Source organism: Neophocaena asiaeorientalis, unplaced genomic scaffold (assembly GCF_003031525.2).
Source record: "Neophocaena asiaeorientalis asiaeorientalis breed wild unplaced genomic scaffold, Neophocaena_asiaeorientalis_V1.1 scaffold169, whole genome shotgun sequence".
Taxonomy (NCBI): Eukaryota; Metazoa; Chordata; class Mammalia; order Artiodactyla; family Phocoenidae; genus Neophocaena; species Neophocaena asiaeorientalis.
Genome location: NW_020172187.1, coordinates 3243307 through 3263569, shown reverse-complemented (window position 1 = coordinate 3263569; position 20263 = coordinate 3243307). Strand labels below are relative to the sequence as shown.

The following is a 20263-nucleotide window of genomic DNA, read 5'->3' as shown; positions in this document are numbered from 1 at the left end:
CTGAGTGGAAAATTCTCTTCACATTTCCTTACTCGGATTCCCATGAAATAAGCTGGGACTGGCCAGCTTTATCTTTTCACATCACACCATGCCACAAACCCCTGCCATTCTCTGTGGTGTCTGCCATCAGGTCAAAAGCCAAACCCACTTCCAGTTAGAGTTTGGGAAGTTGATACTATGCCTTGTGAAATATGGCTGCCTCCTTAGCAGGAGATAATATGAAAATTTTAAATGACATAATCCAAAAGGAGGCAAGTATAAAGGAACAAAGTACAGATATGACAAGTAAAAAGCAAATAGCAAGACAATTTATTTAAAGCCATATATAGCAATAATTACATTAAATATGATTTTTAAAAACCATTTCAGCTAAAAGGCAGAAACAATCAGACTAAATAAAATAATAGGACTACATGATATCTAAAAGAAATCCCCTTTACATATAGAAACAACAATAGGTTAAAAGTAGAAAGATGGAATAAAGATGCCCCATGAAACACTAATAAGAAACCTAGAGCTTCCCTGGTGGCACAGTGGTTGGGAGTCCGCCTGCCGATGCAGGGGACACGGGTTCATGCCCCGGTCCATGAAGATCCCATAGTCCGTGAAGCAGCTGGGCCCATGAGCCATGGCCGCTGAGCCTGCACGTCTGGAGCCTGTGCGTCCAGAGCCTGTGCTCCACAATGGGAGAGGCCACAACAGTGAGAGGCCCGCATACCACAAAAGAAACCTAGAATATCTACGTGACTAGCAGACCAGGCAGTCTTCTGGAAAAGCACTGGTATTAATTTGTGTTACTTTTTCTTTCTCAATTATCAAATCTTTCAAGTTAAACTCTGAAGTTGCATGCTTGTAATTTTATTCATGCAGTAGATATTGTATCCTCAGCATCCAGAACAAAATTCTGTTATTATAAATTAGTTATTTCCAAGTTAATATGGATCTCCTAATTTTAGGTGAACAAGTTATTATTGCAACACACTTCAACACAATTCGTCAATCACTCTTACTGTTATATTAAATTAGAAATGTCATAGTACAGTTATAAATAAATAATAAGCTATTTCCTTAAATATTTTACGGTAGTTAATTTTTTTTCAAGTTTAAGATTTAGAAAGTTGGATGCATTCCACCATTTCTACTTTTAGCATAACTAGTGTTATCTGGGACACAGGGCATTTTGACCTTAAGTTGCTTTTTAGAAATGTCCTTTAGTGGCACTGGAACTCAGGGGCACTGACCAGCTAGAGGACTGGAGTGTGCCTCCCTGAGTTCAGCTGAGCTGATGGATCAGAACATTCAGCACCGGGGAACTTGGACAGCTCAAAGGATAACTTTGGTTTCTGTGATTTTGCCTCATTCATTTAGTTTGACATTTCTGAGATGGAGCTTTGTTACCATCTAGCAACATATGTCAATGGACTGAGGAAATGAGATTGCTGAAATGCAGTGGACATTGGAAGAAAAAAATAAAGTAGATGTGGATCACATTTAAAATAAGCCAAAGCTTTGCAGGGAAAGTGTAAGTTTGGGGGATTTAAAGGAGTGAGATATATATATATATACTTTGCTCCAAACTAAATTTTCCATAGTCCTTGGTTTTAGAAATTGATACATATTCATGTGAAGGATATTTGTTTTGAATATATGCAGTGACAGCTAATAGTCTGTCAAAACTCAAAATACAATGAATTAATTCTATGCTATTCCTCTCCTATTTATTCCTATCCAGATCTATTCAGCTAACTATTTTATTCACTTCAATAGAGTTCTTCACACACAAATAATGAGAAATTCTCAAACAAATGTTCTCTTGATCTTTTTCTTATACTGTCTTACCTGTGATTGTTGCAGCAAATGCATGTGACTGATTAATAAATCCCATTTTTACATTTAAATTAGTTACTAAAACTACTGCTCAAATCCAGAACTAAATCAATGTAGATTACAGATATAGTATTTTTAATCACTTAATATTTTCTCAGTTCTAACAAATGTAGCCTTTTAATACTTTATTCTCTGGAGGGGATGGCATAGAACAAAGTACACTAACAATAGTTAGGTTTTCATAAAACTTTTTTAGTAAGCATTTTATCATTCAGGGCTATATTTGACAACTCTCACACTAGAAGTAATATCAGCTGGAGTAATTAGAAATGAAGTAAATAGTGATAATTAGAGTGTATTTTCCATGTATTCAAACATTGTAGTGTAAACAACATACATTTTAAGACAAACAAACAAAAAAAGTATTAAAATGAATTATTTTAATGACTTCCCTGGTGGTCCAGTGGTAAAGAATCTGATTTCCAATGCAGGGAAAGCTGTTTGGATCCCTGGTGGGGGAACTAAGATCTCACATGCCTCAGGGCAGCTAAGCCTGCACACCACAACTACTGAACTCTTAAACCTCTGCCAGAGAGCCTACATGCCTCCACTACACAGCCCACGTGCTCTGGAGCCTGCGTGCTGCAACTAGAGAAGAGAAAACCCACATGCCACAACTAGAGAGAAGACAGTGTGCCACAACTAAAGATCCCACATATGTATCCACGTGCTGCAAATAAGACCCAACGCAGCCAAAAAATAAATAAAATAAATATTAAAATGAATTATTTGCAAAAGCATTAAAAATTTTTATTTCTCTTTAATTACAATTTTAGGGCTTCCCTGGTGGCGCAGTGGTTGAGAGTCTGCCTGCTGATGCAGGGGCACCGGTTCGTGCCCCGTTCCGGGACGATCCCACACGCTGTCAAAAAAAAAAAAAAAAAAAATTAATTTCCCGAGATGTTAAAACTTTATGGAAACAAAGAGAGATCTTTCTTGGCAAGTCAGAAAAAAAGTATTGTTTTCTTTATTTTTTAAATGACATAATACAAATATTAATATTTTCTTTAAAAATTAGCCAATATTATAATATAGATGCAGACTTAATTTTAAAAACAATGATATTTGAAAAGATAAAAGTAATATTTTCAATAAACCCTAAGGTTTTTTTTTGGTTTTTTTTTTTCGGTACGTGGGTCTCTCACTGTTGTGGCCTCTCCTGTTGTGGAGCACAGGCTCCGGACGTGCAGGCTCAGCGGCCATGGCTCACCGGCCCAGCTACTGCGCGGCATGTGGGATCTTCCTGGACTGGAGCACGAACCCATGTCCCGTGCACTAGCAGGCAGACTCTCAACCACTGCGCCACCAGGGAAGCCCAAGACTCTAAGTTTTTTAACATGATTTTAAAGTAAACTTTTAGAAAATGAGCATAAAAGCTAATGTTTTTAAATGTAATAAAAATTTGACATATTTTAAAGTTAATTGGCAATAATATATATTTTCTTTGAAGAATTTTCCGGATATAAATTTCAACAGCTATTTAAACCTAATAGATATGCACTACTACATGAGCACATGTTTTTAATTGTCAAAAGGAGTAATTTTTTTTTTTTTTTTTTTTTTTGTGGTATGCGGGCCTCTCACTGTTGTGGCCCCCTCCGTCGCGAAGCACAGGCTCCGGACGCGCAGGCCCAGCAGCCATGGCTCACGGGCCCAGCCGCTCCACGGCACGCGGGATCCTCCCGGACCAGGGAACGAACCCGTGTCCCCCGCATCAGCAGGCGGACTCCCAACCACTGCGCCACCAGGGAAGCCCAAAAGGAGTAATTTTTAATTTAGAGAAACCATTCATCAAGTGACACATTTATTTGGTGCTCAGAATTATGCACCTCAGGTAATGTGGCTTTACCATAAAGATAGTATATATACGGGATTAATAGACATGTTTAAATGCAACTGCTCACCTCCTCTCGTAATAGAAATCCATCAAGCTTAGAATCCCAATTGTAAATCAATAACACACATAAATTATCCGACTCTTCCCTTCACTACAAGCGAATCCTTGTATTGTAGCGAAGGAGTCCTTTCCACATTTTAGACCTTCATAAAGTTCATTTAAAGAAACTGTTGCTTCTTTCACCTTGGAGACCTATGGATGAAGTGGCTACATTTGGCAACTAAGCCCTTTAAATTAAATTAGAAATATTTGGGGGGGTTGGGGGAGGGAGGGATTGGGATCTTGGGGTTAGCAGATGTAAACTAATATATATAGAACGGATAAACAACAAGGTCCTACTGTATAGCATAGGAAACTGTATTCAATATCGTGTGATAAACGTAATGGAAAATAATATGAAGAAGAATATATATATATATATATACTATATATATTATATATTATTATACTATATATATACTATATATATATAGTATATATATAGTATATATATAGTATATAATATATATATATATATATACACACATATACACGTAACTGAATCACTTTGCTGTACAGTAGAAATTAGCACATTATAAATTAACTATATTTCAATAAAATAAATTAAAAAAAGAAATATTTGATAGGGTGATGTTCTTGCCTATAAAATGAGAAATAATTCAAAGTAAAAAGAGAAAGAATCTTAGAGAATATTAGAAAAGAATTTTAAGAATGCAATATTTTATGTCCCTCACTGTATAAACACACATATGTTAACACAGAGACTCTACTATGTGCTATACACGTGGACTTTCACATGCAGTTCATCCAAAGTCACCTGTACCTCTGTAACCTTCATGTCATTTTTATACTCCATTTCTACCAGCCTGAAGTTCAACTCAGTTAATTCAACCTCTCCTACTTAATTAGCTCTTTCCTCTCACAGTTATGCATTGATCACATACAGTATAAACAAAAATGCTAACTTTGATAAGAAATGGGATTTACAGGTAGCTTGACTAGTAAGGATACCAGGTAGTTTGCAGAATTAAAGAAAATACTATAGGAACTGCCAGGACACGTTTTTTCACACACACTCCTCTCCTCCAACATATAGATCTCCATGTGCAGGGAACATGGTGTTGGCTGCACCAACTGAAACATTGGAGGAAAGAAAAAGCTTCTCTCAGCATCAGTTCCAGGGAAAGGCTCTGTCTGGGACTATTCCAGGTCCATGCCCACCCCTGAATCAACCGTAATCGCCAAAGAGATGGGGTTTGCTCTGTGTCTTAGCTTGAGTTATTCTGCAATAAGAATTGAGATAAATTATTTGCATGCAAGTACCTTATTTGAGGTCCCAGGGATTATTGCAAGGGGGTGGGGAAATAAAAGAAGGAAGAGAGTGGTTTAATGAGAAGGTTATTGCTGTGGACAACCAAGGACCCAGGCTGGTGGAGAGTCTCTTAGAAATCATTTGCCACATAACTCAGAGTTGTCACAGTCAGCAAGAAAGCTGAGGTGTACATCCACAAATCCTCTTTGCTTGTGCATATCTCTATTGTAAATGGGAAAGCTCTTACTACTTCGTACTCTAATGTTTAGTTAAATTATGTATCTCTTCCTTGAACTTAAAAGCCTTGAGGGCATGTCATTGCCACTTTTAATTTCTCCAGAACCTATCTCAAGACTTGACACATGGTAGGAAATCCATATATGTTTGTTGACTCAGTTAATAAGGAATACAATTTTTAGATTTCTAAAACACTACCAACATGCAGTTGCAAGATTCTCATGTGTTGTGTACAGAGCACAGTTTAGAGGAGAAAAAAACATATGTAGTATAAAATAAACTGTGAGCTGTGTACATTTATTGCACACTAAATCACCAAAGCTAACACTATAGGGGGACCAAGAATAAACCACATTTGTTTCTAGGAATCTTATAAAATTATATATGTCTTTCTGTTCACTATTTTTATATTTATTAAAACACTGATTTTTTTAATCAGATAAACTGTTTAAACAAATAGGATTATTCTCTGCCTATTTTCCAACAGAAAATGTTCATTGTTCATAGGGAACAAATTAACTCACCTCAGGTCTAATCAGAAGGCAGAAGGATTTCCCTTACTTTCTGTTGCAAAACATGATCACAGTAATTCTGGTGTTTTACTACAGTAGCTAATATTGGACCAAATGGATTAGATTGTTGTTTTGCCTACAAGTGTCAGTCACATGAAACAAAGTACTTTACCGGCTGAGCAATCGATTTGGCATAAATTAAAGAATTAACATTTTTTTTTTTTTTCGGCCATGTAGCCTAGTTCCCTAAACAGGGATAGAACCTGGGCCCTCAAGCAGTGAAAGTGCAGAGTCCTAACCACTGAACCGCCAGGGGATTACTAACTTCAAGGTAAATTTTAACACCATTTATAATTTAGTTGTCTAGTATGTAGTTACATTATCACCATAGCTCTGGGATTTTATTTATACTTATATTTAAATTGTGATAAAATTTATAAACTGATTAAAATTTGTGAACAAAATTTCAGAAATGTGGATGCTCAACTCTCGGATGTTAAGCCTTAACACTCTTGTCTCATGAACCTGCCATATTCTAGTCACTTGACAAACACCAACAACTTAAAAAGAGTTCTAGTGCACCTTCCAAATCCTGTCTGTCTAAGATGTTAAGTCTTGGGATTCTTTGTGGTTTACAATTCCAGTACTTTTAAAAATGGAATTTAATCAGAATATTTTCTTAAAGAAATGATATGATGGCTCTGAAATAGAACTTATTTTAAATAACAGCTATAAAATTAAATCACAGCATAGTGCTTATGGTATCCAATAGTCGACCTCTTTTTAATATTCTAAGGTAGTTTTTTAATGTTGCTGACTTTAGCTTTGACTGCTACAGAGGTTGAAGAATACCAGTAAAGGCAATAGTAAGTAAACATTTTTACAATAGTTATGTTATAAATATGTTTAAATAAAAACATATATATGTTTATATATAAAACATTTATATGTATACTTATATATTTACATATAAATAATATATTAAACATATATATAATATTACACATGATATATTATATAACATATAATATTATGTATAATAATATGATATATTTATATATTTATAATATATAAATATATATTTATATATAAGTATACATATATATGTTTATATATATAAAACGTTTTTACAGTAGTTGTGTTATAAATATATTTATATATGTTTATATATAAAACATTTATATATGTTTATATATAAAACTTATATGTTTATATATATAAAACAAAGTATTTTAGAAATTATGTGCACTCCAGCAATACTTTGTGCTGAATAATTATTAAAAATGAATAAACAGAAGATTCACTGTGCCCACATGCCACTCTACCCAAAACACTGCTTTGAAGAGTCCTAAACTCTGAAGCCTTTTGTAGAATGATGACGTTCCAAGAAAAAAAGTGATTTTGCTCACATACTATGGCACAGTGTAAATTGTCCCTAAGCTATTTTTGTGAGTGCTCTGGAGTTCAGCAATCTTATTATTGTTTGCTAGGAGACAAGAAGCTTTTATGATATCTCCAAACTTACTTTCCCCTAATCCCGCAACAGGAAATTAATCCACAACAGGAAATTAATCTTACAAGATTATATACATAATATACATTTATTAAATTCATTTATGAATTGAAAATGAATAATTAAAATATTATTTGAAAAAAACATGCCTATCTTGTAGAAAATTATCTCTGGTGAAAATGGAGGCGGTTTTATTCATATTGAGGAAATATACTGCTACTCCTCAAGAAACATTTGTCTATTACTTATATTCTTAGAATATATTAGTAGCATAGGTAAAGCATCATGGAATAATTCTGTGGAGTAAATTAGCTCTTCCCCTGCTATTGACTATTTTTTCAAAAATTTCACTTTCAATCTTTGTTAAAAAGAATAGTATTCTATTATCTACTTCATAATTACTGTGGTTTTCATGACGTTGGCACTCCCCTCATGTTTTGTTTTAGCTCTATGTTTCTGCCTCAATCCTGGAAACATTTACTCATATGCTTTATACAACTGTGTTATATGCTTTATAAAGCCCATGTCAATTTTACAAAAATAATTACTAATGGATTTCCAGATTCTAGTTCTAATCCCTCAGAAGGCCCAGAAGTTTCTGCCATTTACACAGGTTCACGGACTTGCCTCTACGTATCATTATAGAAGATTACCTTATATCCTCAGGAAATCTTCAAGGATTTGTAGAAACAAAGGGGAAATTACTTTGACTAAGACAACGAATGAACGAATACAGTCTAAATTGGCCTTTTTTGGACAGAAGATTAAATGAGCATTGTCCTTATCTTTAAAGGACTCCTATTCTAATAAAGCCAGTAACAAGGAAAGAGATATAAACACATAAGTAATTATTAGAAAATAAATAGCTTTTTTTATATATATATTATGTTTATGACACATTCCAGTTATGCCAAAAATCGACCACGGGCTAATTTTATGGCAGAAGCATTCCCGCTGAAGAAGGTAATTGCTTTTGCATAGTCCACGATACAGGAGCAGCAAACATTTACTCAGAGCTCCTGCAAATTAACCAGACCTCTTCCAGTTACAACTGAAGAGATCTCAATCAAGCATCTTTAATGATAATAAATTAAGTTATTGTTTGATATGACCCAAGAAGACAGAAGCAGCCTGGCTTCAAGTGTGACTAGGTCCAGGGGCTCCAATGATGTCCTTTGGTCTGCTCATTCTCTGTCTCTTACATGGGATCTCTCTTATTGTACAAAGTAGCCACCAGAGTCACATGATACTAGTTTAGCAATCTAAGCAGAGAGAAGTGATGCTCCATGGGAAAAGATATAGTGAAGCATTTGATTACTGTAGATTGAACCTATGCACATTTCTAACTACTGCTGTTGTTAGGAACACTACATGGAGAAAATTATTCAGGAAAGAAAGACTGTTAACAAAGAATAAGAGAGGATTTCTGAAAGAACTTAGTTTTAAAAAGAACCAAAGTTACAAAGTCTCTCCTTTCCCCCCATGCTATTCAGGTTAACTTTTTATATTATTTCTCCAGTATGTTTATATATCTGAGTTTGGAGTCAGATATTCCCCCATATATAGATCTTTCTCTCACCCATTCTTAAGAAGCTACCAGCCTATACGGACAAAACAAACAATGAGATCAAACATTAAAACAAATATAAGCCCTTACCTTCTCTGCAAATGCAATAATGATTTCCATCTACCAAAGTCAAGCATGTTGAATTGTTTTGGCAAGGATCACTGAGTGGATCGCAGGGGTTATAGTGTTGATGGCAAAATTTTCCAGTATAAAAGGGTGGGCACAGGCACACAAATTGCCCAGGGATGGAAGATTCATGACAAAGACCTCCATTCATGCATGGGTCAGAGTCACATTCATTTATTTCTTCACTACAATTCTGTCCAGTCCATCCAGATGTACAGTCACAGCTGAAATGAATATTTAAGAAATATGAACCATACTATTTCAAATTCATTCTTCACATGTTCAATGTAATGACTACATTGAACGAATGTGTGACATTTTCTCATTTATAACAAGATTAATAAATTACACATATTTTAAAATATTGTTTGCCTAATTTCCGGAGACAACTTAATGTACGTTACTGCCAAACTGACTTTATTGGCTGATAGAGATTTAAGAAGCATTTGGTAAATTTCTAACATAGGCCACTGAGACGTATCTGAGAACAACAAGGCTGCCAATTGCAATTTTAGCAACTGTTGAGATGAAATAACAATTGAGAATATTTCCTCAAGTATTTATTTTATGTAAAATAATTTTCACAGATGGGATCACTATTTATAAGCCTAAGATATTTAATTCAATTGCTTTAACAATGTGTGATTCTTCAAATCACCAGAGTATTTATCACAAGGTGATACTTTATGTTAAGCAGCTGTTTTTGTTTCAGTTTTTGTAAGCTTTAAGAAACATCTTGTCTATTAATATTTGAATAATGTAGGAAAATTGAAGAGAAAGCAAACAAAAAAGTAAAGAATTTGGATGTTTGTCTATATATCACAGACTCTAGCTCAGTCTCTCTCAAATTTCTCTTGGAAATTTTGATTTCAAAAAGCACTTTAGGGCTTCCCTGGTTGCGCAGTGGTTGAGAGTCTGCCTGCCGATGCAGGGGACACGGGTTCGTGCCCCGGTCCAGGAAGATCCTACATGCATGGCTGTTGAGCCTGCGCGTCTGGAGCCTGTGCTCAGCAAGGGGAGAAGCCACAACAGTGAGAGGCCTGTGTACCGGAAAAAAAAAAAAAAAAAAAAAAAAGCACTTTAGCCAAACACTTTCCATCAAGCTAGGCTAGTTCTGCTCCTAAGAGCAGGAGGATTCTAACAGTGTAGGAAAAAGCGTTTTCCATATGAAGTATTATTCAAATAAGGTAAATGAACAGATAATAATGAAACCTGCAGACACAGAGTCAATGCAAGTATTGTCGATCTACTGAATGAATGGACATCAATTTTACACTGAGGGCAGGTTCAGCGAGAGAGCAGGTGTCAGTCTGTAGGCAGGTAGAGCCCCAAATTGTGAGTAAATGTACCATCGACAAGTAGCACATCATGGGACAAGGCAAAGGAGGTACTAGAAGAACTGTTTTTAGAGAAAAAAATTTCCGTTGCTGATAGTTTAGATAGTTAAGATAATTTTTAAAAAGTATTACATTGCTGAAAGATCTAATTTGTTCATGATAAGCAATATCTTGCTTAAAAGAAAGAGGAGAGGAGAGGAGGGGAGAGAGAGGAGGAGGAAGGAAGGAAGGAAGCAAGGTAGGAAAGAAAGGAGGGAGGGAGGAAAGAAAGAATAAAGAAAGAAAGAAAGAAAGAAAGAAAGAAAGAAAGAAAGAAAGAAAGAAGAAAGAAAAGAAAGAAAGCAAGAAAGAAAGAAAGAGAAAGAAAGAAAGAGTAAGGGAAAGAAAGAACCTCATGTTTAGACCATTCCATATTAATAAATACAGAAGATACCAGTACAGTGAGAGGACAGAGCTGGATGACTGGCTTGCACCTGTTCATGAGGTTGAATTCTAGATAGATATAGTTGCCATTGAAACGAATACTAAAATTAATAGGGGGTAAGATGATTGGAATTATAATTGATTAATAATATGTCTACTAGTTCAATAAGATTAAATCCAGTCTAAAAAAAAAGAAAAAAAACAGTGGATTGTACAGTTATTATTTTTTTTTAATTTGGTAATGTGCAGAAAGAGATTGCTACCATGCAAACTGAATATTTCTTTGTAAGGTATGTTTGCAAAAGGCAAACTTTACAACTGAAACAATTCATACCTTTGAAATATAAATATATATTTTGAATATGTTATTTCCCTTAAGAATGAGTAAAAATAATTGATACTTTCATTTTTCTTTCTAAAAAAATAATGACATTATTTTGGTGACTATCCATCCTCGTTTCCCTAGACAGTCTTGGCTTAGGCCTATTGTTTAATATAATTATTTACAGGGTACCCTTTCACTTACAAAAGTGTCTCAGGTGCTCTTCTGTTCATCTTTGATTATCTCCTATGTCACTTAGTAAAACTGAAAATTTTCCAGAAAAGGCAATACTATCACTTACTTGCTAATCCTGCACCTGCCTTCACTTGCTCTAAAATGTGTTTGCCACACCCTTTAAGAATTCATCACATATATTACCTTATATTATGAACATTTGCATGGCTTTCCTCCACTATTAAGCTCTGATTCCTTGATGTGTAAGAATTGTCTGAATCTCCATACTCTCATGTATATAATATATGTTGAAAATATTATAAATATTAATTAATATAAGGTCTTTAGTTAGAATCATATGGACGAGCTTAATGAATTTGATAATCTCAGCAAATTGTTGTAAAGATTAAATGAGATAATGAATAAAAAGTGTATATAGATCCTGACATCAACATTGCCCAGTTACCCAAAGTGGTTACGAGGTGCTGTCACAGAATTTAAAAAAAAACATTTTTTACCCTATTTATGCCTAAATAAAATATGCATCTCAAAAATGAGTATTGCTTCAATTTCTAGTGCTAATTTTCATTTTTCAAATTACATCCTATTTGTCACAACTGTCAAATATATTACACAATTTGATACTTCCAATAAAACTTTGAAATTAGTAGAACTATTCTTACTCTCACTATACAAATGAGATGGCTTGAAGTACAAAGGATACAAGTGATTTATCCAAAGTCATATGGTCATATGGTTAACAAACTTGAGCTCTGAAAGCCAGACATCTTCCTCCCAGTTTCCCTCTTTTTTTTTTTTTTTTTTTTTTTTTAGGTTTCAAATCCATTATAAGATCATTCAACATTTTGTGAAATAACATTAAAGTTAGGCATAACCAAATCTCAATAAAGTAGCTTCAGTGCATTTATTTTACTTGAAATTACTTTTAAGGGGGTGTTGCACAGATATTTGTTTTTCTTTTTCTTGTATTCTTTCATGAGTACATAATTGCAACTTAATTATTTTAAAAGAGTTCCCTGTGTATAACCTTCAATGCTTAAATATTTAGCATATGAACTGGTTTGTTTTATCTTCTCAAATTACAGGTGGCCAAGATTTCATGTGGTGTCCTTATGAGGATCGAGGCGAGGCTTTGGTGCATCAACAGAATTGATGAGGCCAAAGCCTATGTAGGTCAGAGGATATATTGTAGAAAATAAGGTTCCAAGGAACAAAGTCATTACTAGTAATTAAAAATCAGACTATACATTTATATATATGAATCTGCTTTTGAACATACCAGAGAAGCTAGTCCTTGGTGGATGGAAAAATATATTTTATGTGAGAGCTTCAATCTGGTTCCTAGGTGTACCATGAAATAATTTAAGGATTCAATATGATCTGGCAGGATATTTCAAACGCACAGCTAGAGGCAGAGTCTTTATGGATTAAAAAAACAACTAAACAAAAACACATACTCTATGACTTTTCAAATATACAATTTCCAGTAGTAAATATTTGAAAACTAATTTAGTGTGTACTTAATGGTAGGCTAATATATTATAATTTGCTGTCTTTCCTAGAGAGAGAACCAAAAATCCACTGACATAAACACATTGGATTCCTTCTAAGTAAGAACAGCATTTCAATTCTTAAATGTTGATTTAAAGAACCAAAGCTAATAATAGAAAATAAAGTAGTGTCATTGTAATGAAATAGGAAAAAAAGAGTATTCATGAAAGAAATAAATTAGCTTAAAAAGTTTTAGTAGATTCCAGCTTCTGAATACTTACCATTCTGCATGCTTACCTTACCATAAATATTGATATCCAGTGACTAAATATTGTTCAGCAATATTTATCTATGTTTTACACAGGTATACCAGGTTTTAAGGCTACAATCTTATAAATACAAATCTAAAAATATATGTAATTTAAAAGGATCTTTTCGTATAAAAACTAGTTCACTTATTGTTTGTTACAGCCATTACTTATATGCAAAATAAAATTCCAAACAAAACTAGCAGGTGAAAAAAAAATGATAAGATTGTGAATAATAAAATAGTACTATTACTAGAAAAAGGAAGAAATAAAAAATATGGGCTACTCATCTAAGTCATTCAATCTTTATTTTTTTGCTATATCCATTCGCCTGTTTGTTCATTCATTTAATTATAGCATCAGCGGTACCATCAACAAAACTATATTAATAATGAATCTTAAGATGGTCACTACTGTTGACTTAACCACTGCAATTATCTTGGAAAAAACTGGGAAAGCATTTAGCTTATTCAGATTGGTAACATTTATTTCAAATAAACTATTTTATTGGTAAACATTAAAGTCAGAAAACAGGATAAAGTCTACTTTGAAGAACAACATGAAAATGTTAAGATGTAAAAACATACGAGTGAGACAGTCTGGGACCTGGGACCCTTTGCTGCAGTGCTTGCACCTGGACAGAAGTCTCCTCAAGCAACAAAATACAAAGAAACTATAAGCAACTAAAAATAACTGCATTCATGTGCAGTGGGAGCAATTATGAACAAGAAGATACAAAAAGACCAAAAACGAACTGCCACTCCCGAGGTGTCTGGAGCAAAAGCAAGTACTGTGCATGGCCCTTGCACTGAGGGGTGGACACACCACCTAAGCCGCCCCTCGGCCCAACCCACAGATCCGCCCCCACCTCTACCCCATTTAAGTGACTGGTTCGTCCCCCTCAGGGAGTGAGGACACCTGTTACTTGTTTTTGCCACAGTAGAGTCCCAGTAAATCCTCACCTGTCCTCTTATCAATTTCTATTGCTAAAGAGTGCAAGGACCCGAGCTGGTAACAGGAGAAGATTGTTATGGGTGGAATGAATAGAGGGAGCTGGCCTAAAACGTTACAGCAGGGCAAGGTTGAAAAAAAACAGCAACAGGAATGCTGAAACTTTTTTTGCATCCTACCTTAGAAGATATTTAAGCTTTTATTGTTGTTTTTCAGTACCATAATAACACAATCAGATTGTTACAGAGTAGAAAATGGACTAAATTAGGAAGAGGTTGGTGGCATGAAAATCTTTTAGGAAGCTATTGTTTTATTGATGATAAAATATGACAAGAACCTAAACAATGGCATTAATAAGGTATACCAGATTTGAAGTAGATTTCTGATGAAGGCTTGAGAACACTTGATTATAAGCTGATGAGGCTGAGTGGGTAATGGGGAGGATTCTGTGGATTTTAAATTCAGTGTTGAAGAGAAAATAGTGCCATCAGGTGAGATTGGGAATGGAGTGATGGGGAGGGAGAGGAGAGGGTACTGATGCTTAATACACCGTAACTTAAATTAACTGCATAATTTAAGATGCTGTCTTGTGTGCAGTAAGAAATTCCAATAATGGGACTCTGTGGAAAAATCAAGGCTTGGGATAAAAATTCAAGGGCCATTCTAATAAGTATTACTGGGAATAATTTAGCATCAATCAAGTTTAACACTGGCCTTTTATACTAAAACATGAAGTTAATTTATTAAAAATATAAAATAACCACTCTCTATTACATGATACATTATTCAATATTTTATGGAATCTCTGAATGTGAAAGAATAAGCAGGAAAGAATCCTACTAGTTTGATTACCTAACAAGTGTTTGATACATAGAAAACAAATCTTTTTTTTTTAATTTTATTTTTATTTTTTGAGAGTGAAGACCTTATTGTTGAGTATATATTCTAAATGAAAGAATATATATTTTAATATTAATAGGAAAAGATCTTTTCTATCCAGTCTATCAAGCCTCACTGTATATATATATATATATATATATATATATGTGTGTGTGTATATATATATATATATACACACATACACACACATATATGTGTATATATTTTAAAGATATATACTTTATAATTTGCAAAGTATACTATTCTTTATCCATTGTAAATAAAATCTATATGTAAGTTATCTATCTATACTGGAAGAATTTTCTATATTTTTAAGCAATGTACATTTTGATGCAAATGAACTATTTGGATATTTCATTGGTATAATTCTATTTCAATTATCTATGTTTCCAATATTCTATATGATTTCATCTCCTGTTCTTTGTAAGAAGACAACTGATCAATAGTGATTTTTGCGGTTGTTGAATTCAAGGTGTTCTCTAGGCAGGTGAGCAGCCCTGAAAAGCAATACAAGGCTTTGTTCAAGCTTCAGAGCATCCTCATCTCAGAGCAATAAGCTGCAGAGCCAGACAAATAGAAGCAGGAGCTGCAATGGGTCAGACCTCTTGTATACTCACTCAGAACCTGAAGTAACTCTGATGAAACTCATGCTGTATTTGGAAGAAAACCCAAGTTTATACCTTAAATCTGGGACTAGAAAACCAAAGCCAATCATGTTCCTTCCAGACAGCAAGAGCAGTTGAACATTTTTGCCATTGTGATTATAATATGGAAACCATAAGGATGGAGCACATACCACTGAGACAGAAGATCAGATTGCAGTAGATTTTTTAAGCTACAATGAGCATAAGAAATTAATCTTGAAAATGACTTTAACAATAATCTGAATAAAATACGTATAAAAAGGCTGACTACAAGACCATCCTGTGAGTTTACCTGTTGATCCAGGAATATGGCTAAGCTATAAACATGAGTAACACAATCACTTATATGACTCATCTTTAACCATAAACTCAGTTTATATTTAAAATATATAAATTTAACATCTTTAAATTTTTGTATTTTACATTTCATTTTTTGCTTTGATGGTATGTGTGTGTGTATAAACACAGAAAATTGATGCTGTGTCAGTTTTCCTGAGCAATTAATTATTACTTCTGGCCCTTGTTTTTTCCCAAAATAGATCCTTTGGACAAGTCAATGTAAGTCTGCTTTTAAATATAATTTCCTACATATTCATATTTTATATTTGCACCTTTATATTTACACATGCAAATTTATATTTGCACCTTTTTTACTCCTTAAAATTGTACTTAAGTATATGTATGCATGTGTATATGCATTCATAATGTTTATAAACTATACACATGCAACTTGTTCAAATTGTATTCAAATAACACTTGAAAAATACATATACATCTTTTAAATACGGTGTAAGAATAAATAAAAACTCTAATGTATGTAAGTATTTTTTCTTTCAAGTACAATCTGAGTAGGAGACAGACAAGTAGAATACAAAACAGGCTGCAGCGTGTTACTTTAAGGAACTAAATTGCTGAGATATGGAACTTAAACCAATTTATGAATATTTTGCAAAATAATTCCTAAGTACACAGTATGTCAGAAGTTTTACAGGGAGAAACATTTTAACTCCACATTTAATAAACACCAGACTTTAAGTCTCAGAAGGAAATTGACTGAGCAAGAAAAAGCCATAGCACTTTTGTACATTTAGAAATTGTACTATAAGCAAGTAGGAAATGACTAAATCTTTGGTTTGTTGTTGGGACTAGTATATAAAATCTCCAAAAGGTTTAATATGCATCACAAATACACTAAGTACCAATAATACACACTTAGTTCTACACTGTATGCATACAATTCAATTATGAATAGCAGCATATTTTTGCTTAGCCAATGATAAAAAAATTTGAAAATAAACTTACTTAAGAAGGAAGTTAACAAGTATTTAGACATATAGAAATTATTATGAACCTATTAATATTTTATTAAAATGTAAGATTTAGAACATTTCCTTTTTAAAAAATCTAGAAAGCACCCATATTTATCTATTTTTAATGGAAGTATGAAATTAGAAAAAAAAATAAGAGAAACAGAGATGAGGAAGAGAGAAAAAGGGAGAAGGAAGTTGAGGCAGAGAAATCTCTTCCAAGAAATGTCACTCAAGGGCCCCCTGTCTCACAGGGGCTACATGGAAAGTATGTATACCTATGATCCTATTTCCTTCTTGGAATTTTGTAGTCAATCTTGGAAGCTTGTAGAAATTGATGGTCCATATTAACTGGAGATGATAGACAAGAATGCTCATGGCAAACACTGGAGAAAGAAATCAGAAGCTAAGAGAAATGAGCATGCTAAACGATGGATGCTATATAAGGTCACACAATGACCATATTCTGCAGAGGACCCAGACACCATCCTTCTTATCAAAGTGATAAGATATATAGTTTTCAGAGGTGCTCCAGCTTCACTGAGAAGCTTAGTGTTGGCTGTTCCCTGTAGTCCAAGTCTGATTATAGGAGATAATGTTACCAAAATTGGCATCCCATAAGTAATAGGGATGATAGGGAATTTAAAATGACCAGGTGGTGGTTCATGACCATCAGAGAAAGTAGGGCACAATTATAATTATCACCAAGGTTAGAGAGGCCTTCAGGGTCCAAGATCCTCAGAGAACTATGGAGACAATAGAACACATTTTCTCTTGGGGCAAAGTAGATTGGATGAATCAAGAATGGATAATTAGGAGTCTGAGGACAGCCCTCCAGCTAAAAATGATGATCCCTTGCCCAGTTTTCAGACCCCAACTTCACTGATTGAAGGAGAGGCTAAGTGCCCAGGAAAAAAATACCCTACAACATGATAGCAAGATATAGTAATGATTCCACCAACAAGACCTATGGCTGTTGACTTTTGTAACTACATTTATGAGAAAGAGTGCCAAACATTTCGAGAATGTTGGACTTGATTTCAATTTGTTATTGATCTCTAGGTTCTGAAGCTTCTTTGACCTGACATTAGAATGGGGGAACATGGAAGCAAGGTAATAAACGCACCTGGTCCAGGTGTAGCTCACAGCGGGTCCTCTGGTTCCAGTTGTCATTCTCCCAGTCCCTGAATATATACTTGAATTGGGCTTACATTTTAGTTGGTAGAGCCCTCACATCATTTCTTTGCTTGGGGATTAGAACTATAGAGAATGCAAATTGGAAGTCTTGGAACCTGTCTCCTCATTTAAACTCCCACTCTCCAGGCAGTATCATAAATTAAAAGCAATATAACACTGCTGGGAAAAAGCAAAGATAGCACCAGCTCTGAGGACAAAAGGAGGGTCCACCATCATTCCTCCACTCTACTCACCAGATTGGTCCCTTCAAAAAACAAGCATCACCTTGGAGACGGTAGAAGACTACTCAAGCTCAACCACGTAATAGCTTGACTGCTGCTGTTTACCAAATGGGGTACATTTCATCCAGCAGATTAGCACTGACTCAGATACACACTATGTGGCCAGGAATGTGGAGAATTTCTATCCCTATCAGGTAGGATGGTCAGAAACAGTGTATATTCATTCGGAACAGAAAACAGTATACATTTAAGGTCTTGCCTTGGGGCTAAGCTATTTTTTCCACTCTCTGTAATAATATAATATAAAGGAGGGTAGACTGTCTGGGCTTTCTGCAGACTGTTGTTTTGATCTGTTGATGTTATTTATTATTATTATCTTAGTGAATGACAAATGACTGAATGACAAATGGCAAATATGATGAAGTCCTGTTGAAGAAGGATGTGCTCTGGGTGGTGAGAGATAAAGCCTATGAAGACTGGGGTCCTGTTACATAAGGGAGGTTGCTAGAGATCCAGTGATCTGGAGTATGCCCACATATACCATGCAAATTAAAGACAGATTATTGCATCTTTACCTTGTGCAATGAAGATAAACTGTTGCATCTTATACGTTGCACCACTAAAAAGGAAGTATGACACTTGGTAGGCCTCCGGATTTAATGGCAAAAATACTGCTCTTACCCATTCACCTAGGGAAATAGATGCTAGAGGCTTTATATGAGTCTCAGAGTAGAAGACTTGGCAACATGTTCAGGCTAAAGTGCAAGTGGACTTGCCTGTTGCACCATGAGATTCAACAGGCTCTGTAGTATGAGAAGTGTTAGTGGTACTAGTGATGACAAAAGATATCTTACAAAGTTTATGGAAAGCTCTGGTAGGTGAATTATAACATAGACTCTACGTTTAGAGCAAGACCAGAGAGATTCCAATTGATGGTAAAGAGAATACAAAGTGTATGGGGGAAGGGGGGATGAATTATATTAATTATGGCCTTTGGACCAGATGCAAGAGTAGGTGTTATAATTCATCCTACTAATCTGTCTCTTATAATTTATCCCAGGAATAAAAGTTAACCCGATTCCTGAAGTAGTATCTTACAGAACTTATAAGAAACAAATATATATATCTGAGGGTGTAAGATATGGTTTCTATTTATCTATCTACCTATCTATCTATCTATCTATCTATCTATCTATCTATCTATCTGTCTATCTTTCTATCATCTATTTCTCTATCTTTATAGGGAGGTATGATTGATACACACAAAAATTTGCACATCTTTAATGATGAGTTTGTATATATGCATACACTTGTGATACCATCACCATTATCAAGGTAGTAAACATACTCATCTTCCCCACAAATTTCCTTGTGTTCTTTTGAGTGTGTGTGTGTTTTGTGGTAAGAATACTTAACATAAGATTCATCCTCATGACACATTTTAAAGTGCATCATAACTATATCATTAACTACATGTTCTAGAGGATGCTGTCCAACCTGGGACTGCAGCACTCATTTCCCTGGCTCCTGGGAGTATGGATGGCTGACAGCTATGAGAATATCCCTCAGTTGGAAAGAGCCATTTCACTCAAAGTCTCTCCTCTTTTCTTGGGACAACTCATACCCAATGATTGCTCAATGCAGGGAGATAAATGCCAAGCCCCTATTCCTCAAAGTGAGACAACTGTACAGGACCATCTGCTCCAGAGTGTCCAGTGGGATTGGGAGCCTCTGGGTCTTTCCATGGCAGTTCATCCTCTTGCTTCTGCCCAATTCTTCATCTTTTACTCTCCCTCAGCTATTTTATATTTCAAAAACCTTATTGTGATATAAATGATGTACAAGAACACTGCACATATATCAAGATCACTCCACAATAAACTTCCAGCATGGCAATTTCCATCTCAGAGTTTGAT

The 20263-nt window shown here is 34.7% G+C and overlaps 1 protein-coding gene across 1 annotated transcript in view; it reads right to left on the bottom strand.

Annotated features, from left to right (window-relative positions):
- Positions 1-20263, bottom strand: part of EYS (EGF-like photoreceptor maintenance factor) — a 1631219-nt gene that overhangs the window by 1137626 nt on the left and 473330 nt on the right. Inside the window, 1 exon segment of the mRNA XM_024761621.1 lies at positions 9016-9275. Within this exon segment, the coding sequence (XP_024617389.1) occupies positions 9016-9275 (260 nt within the window).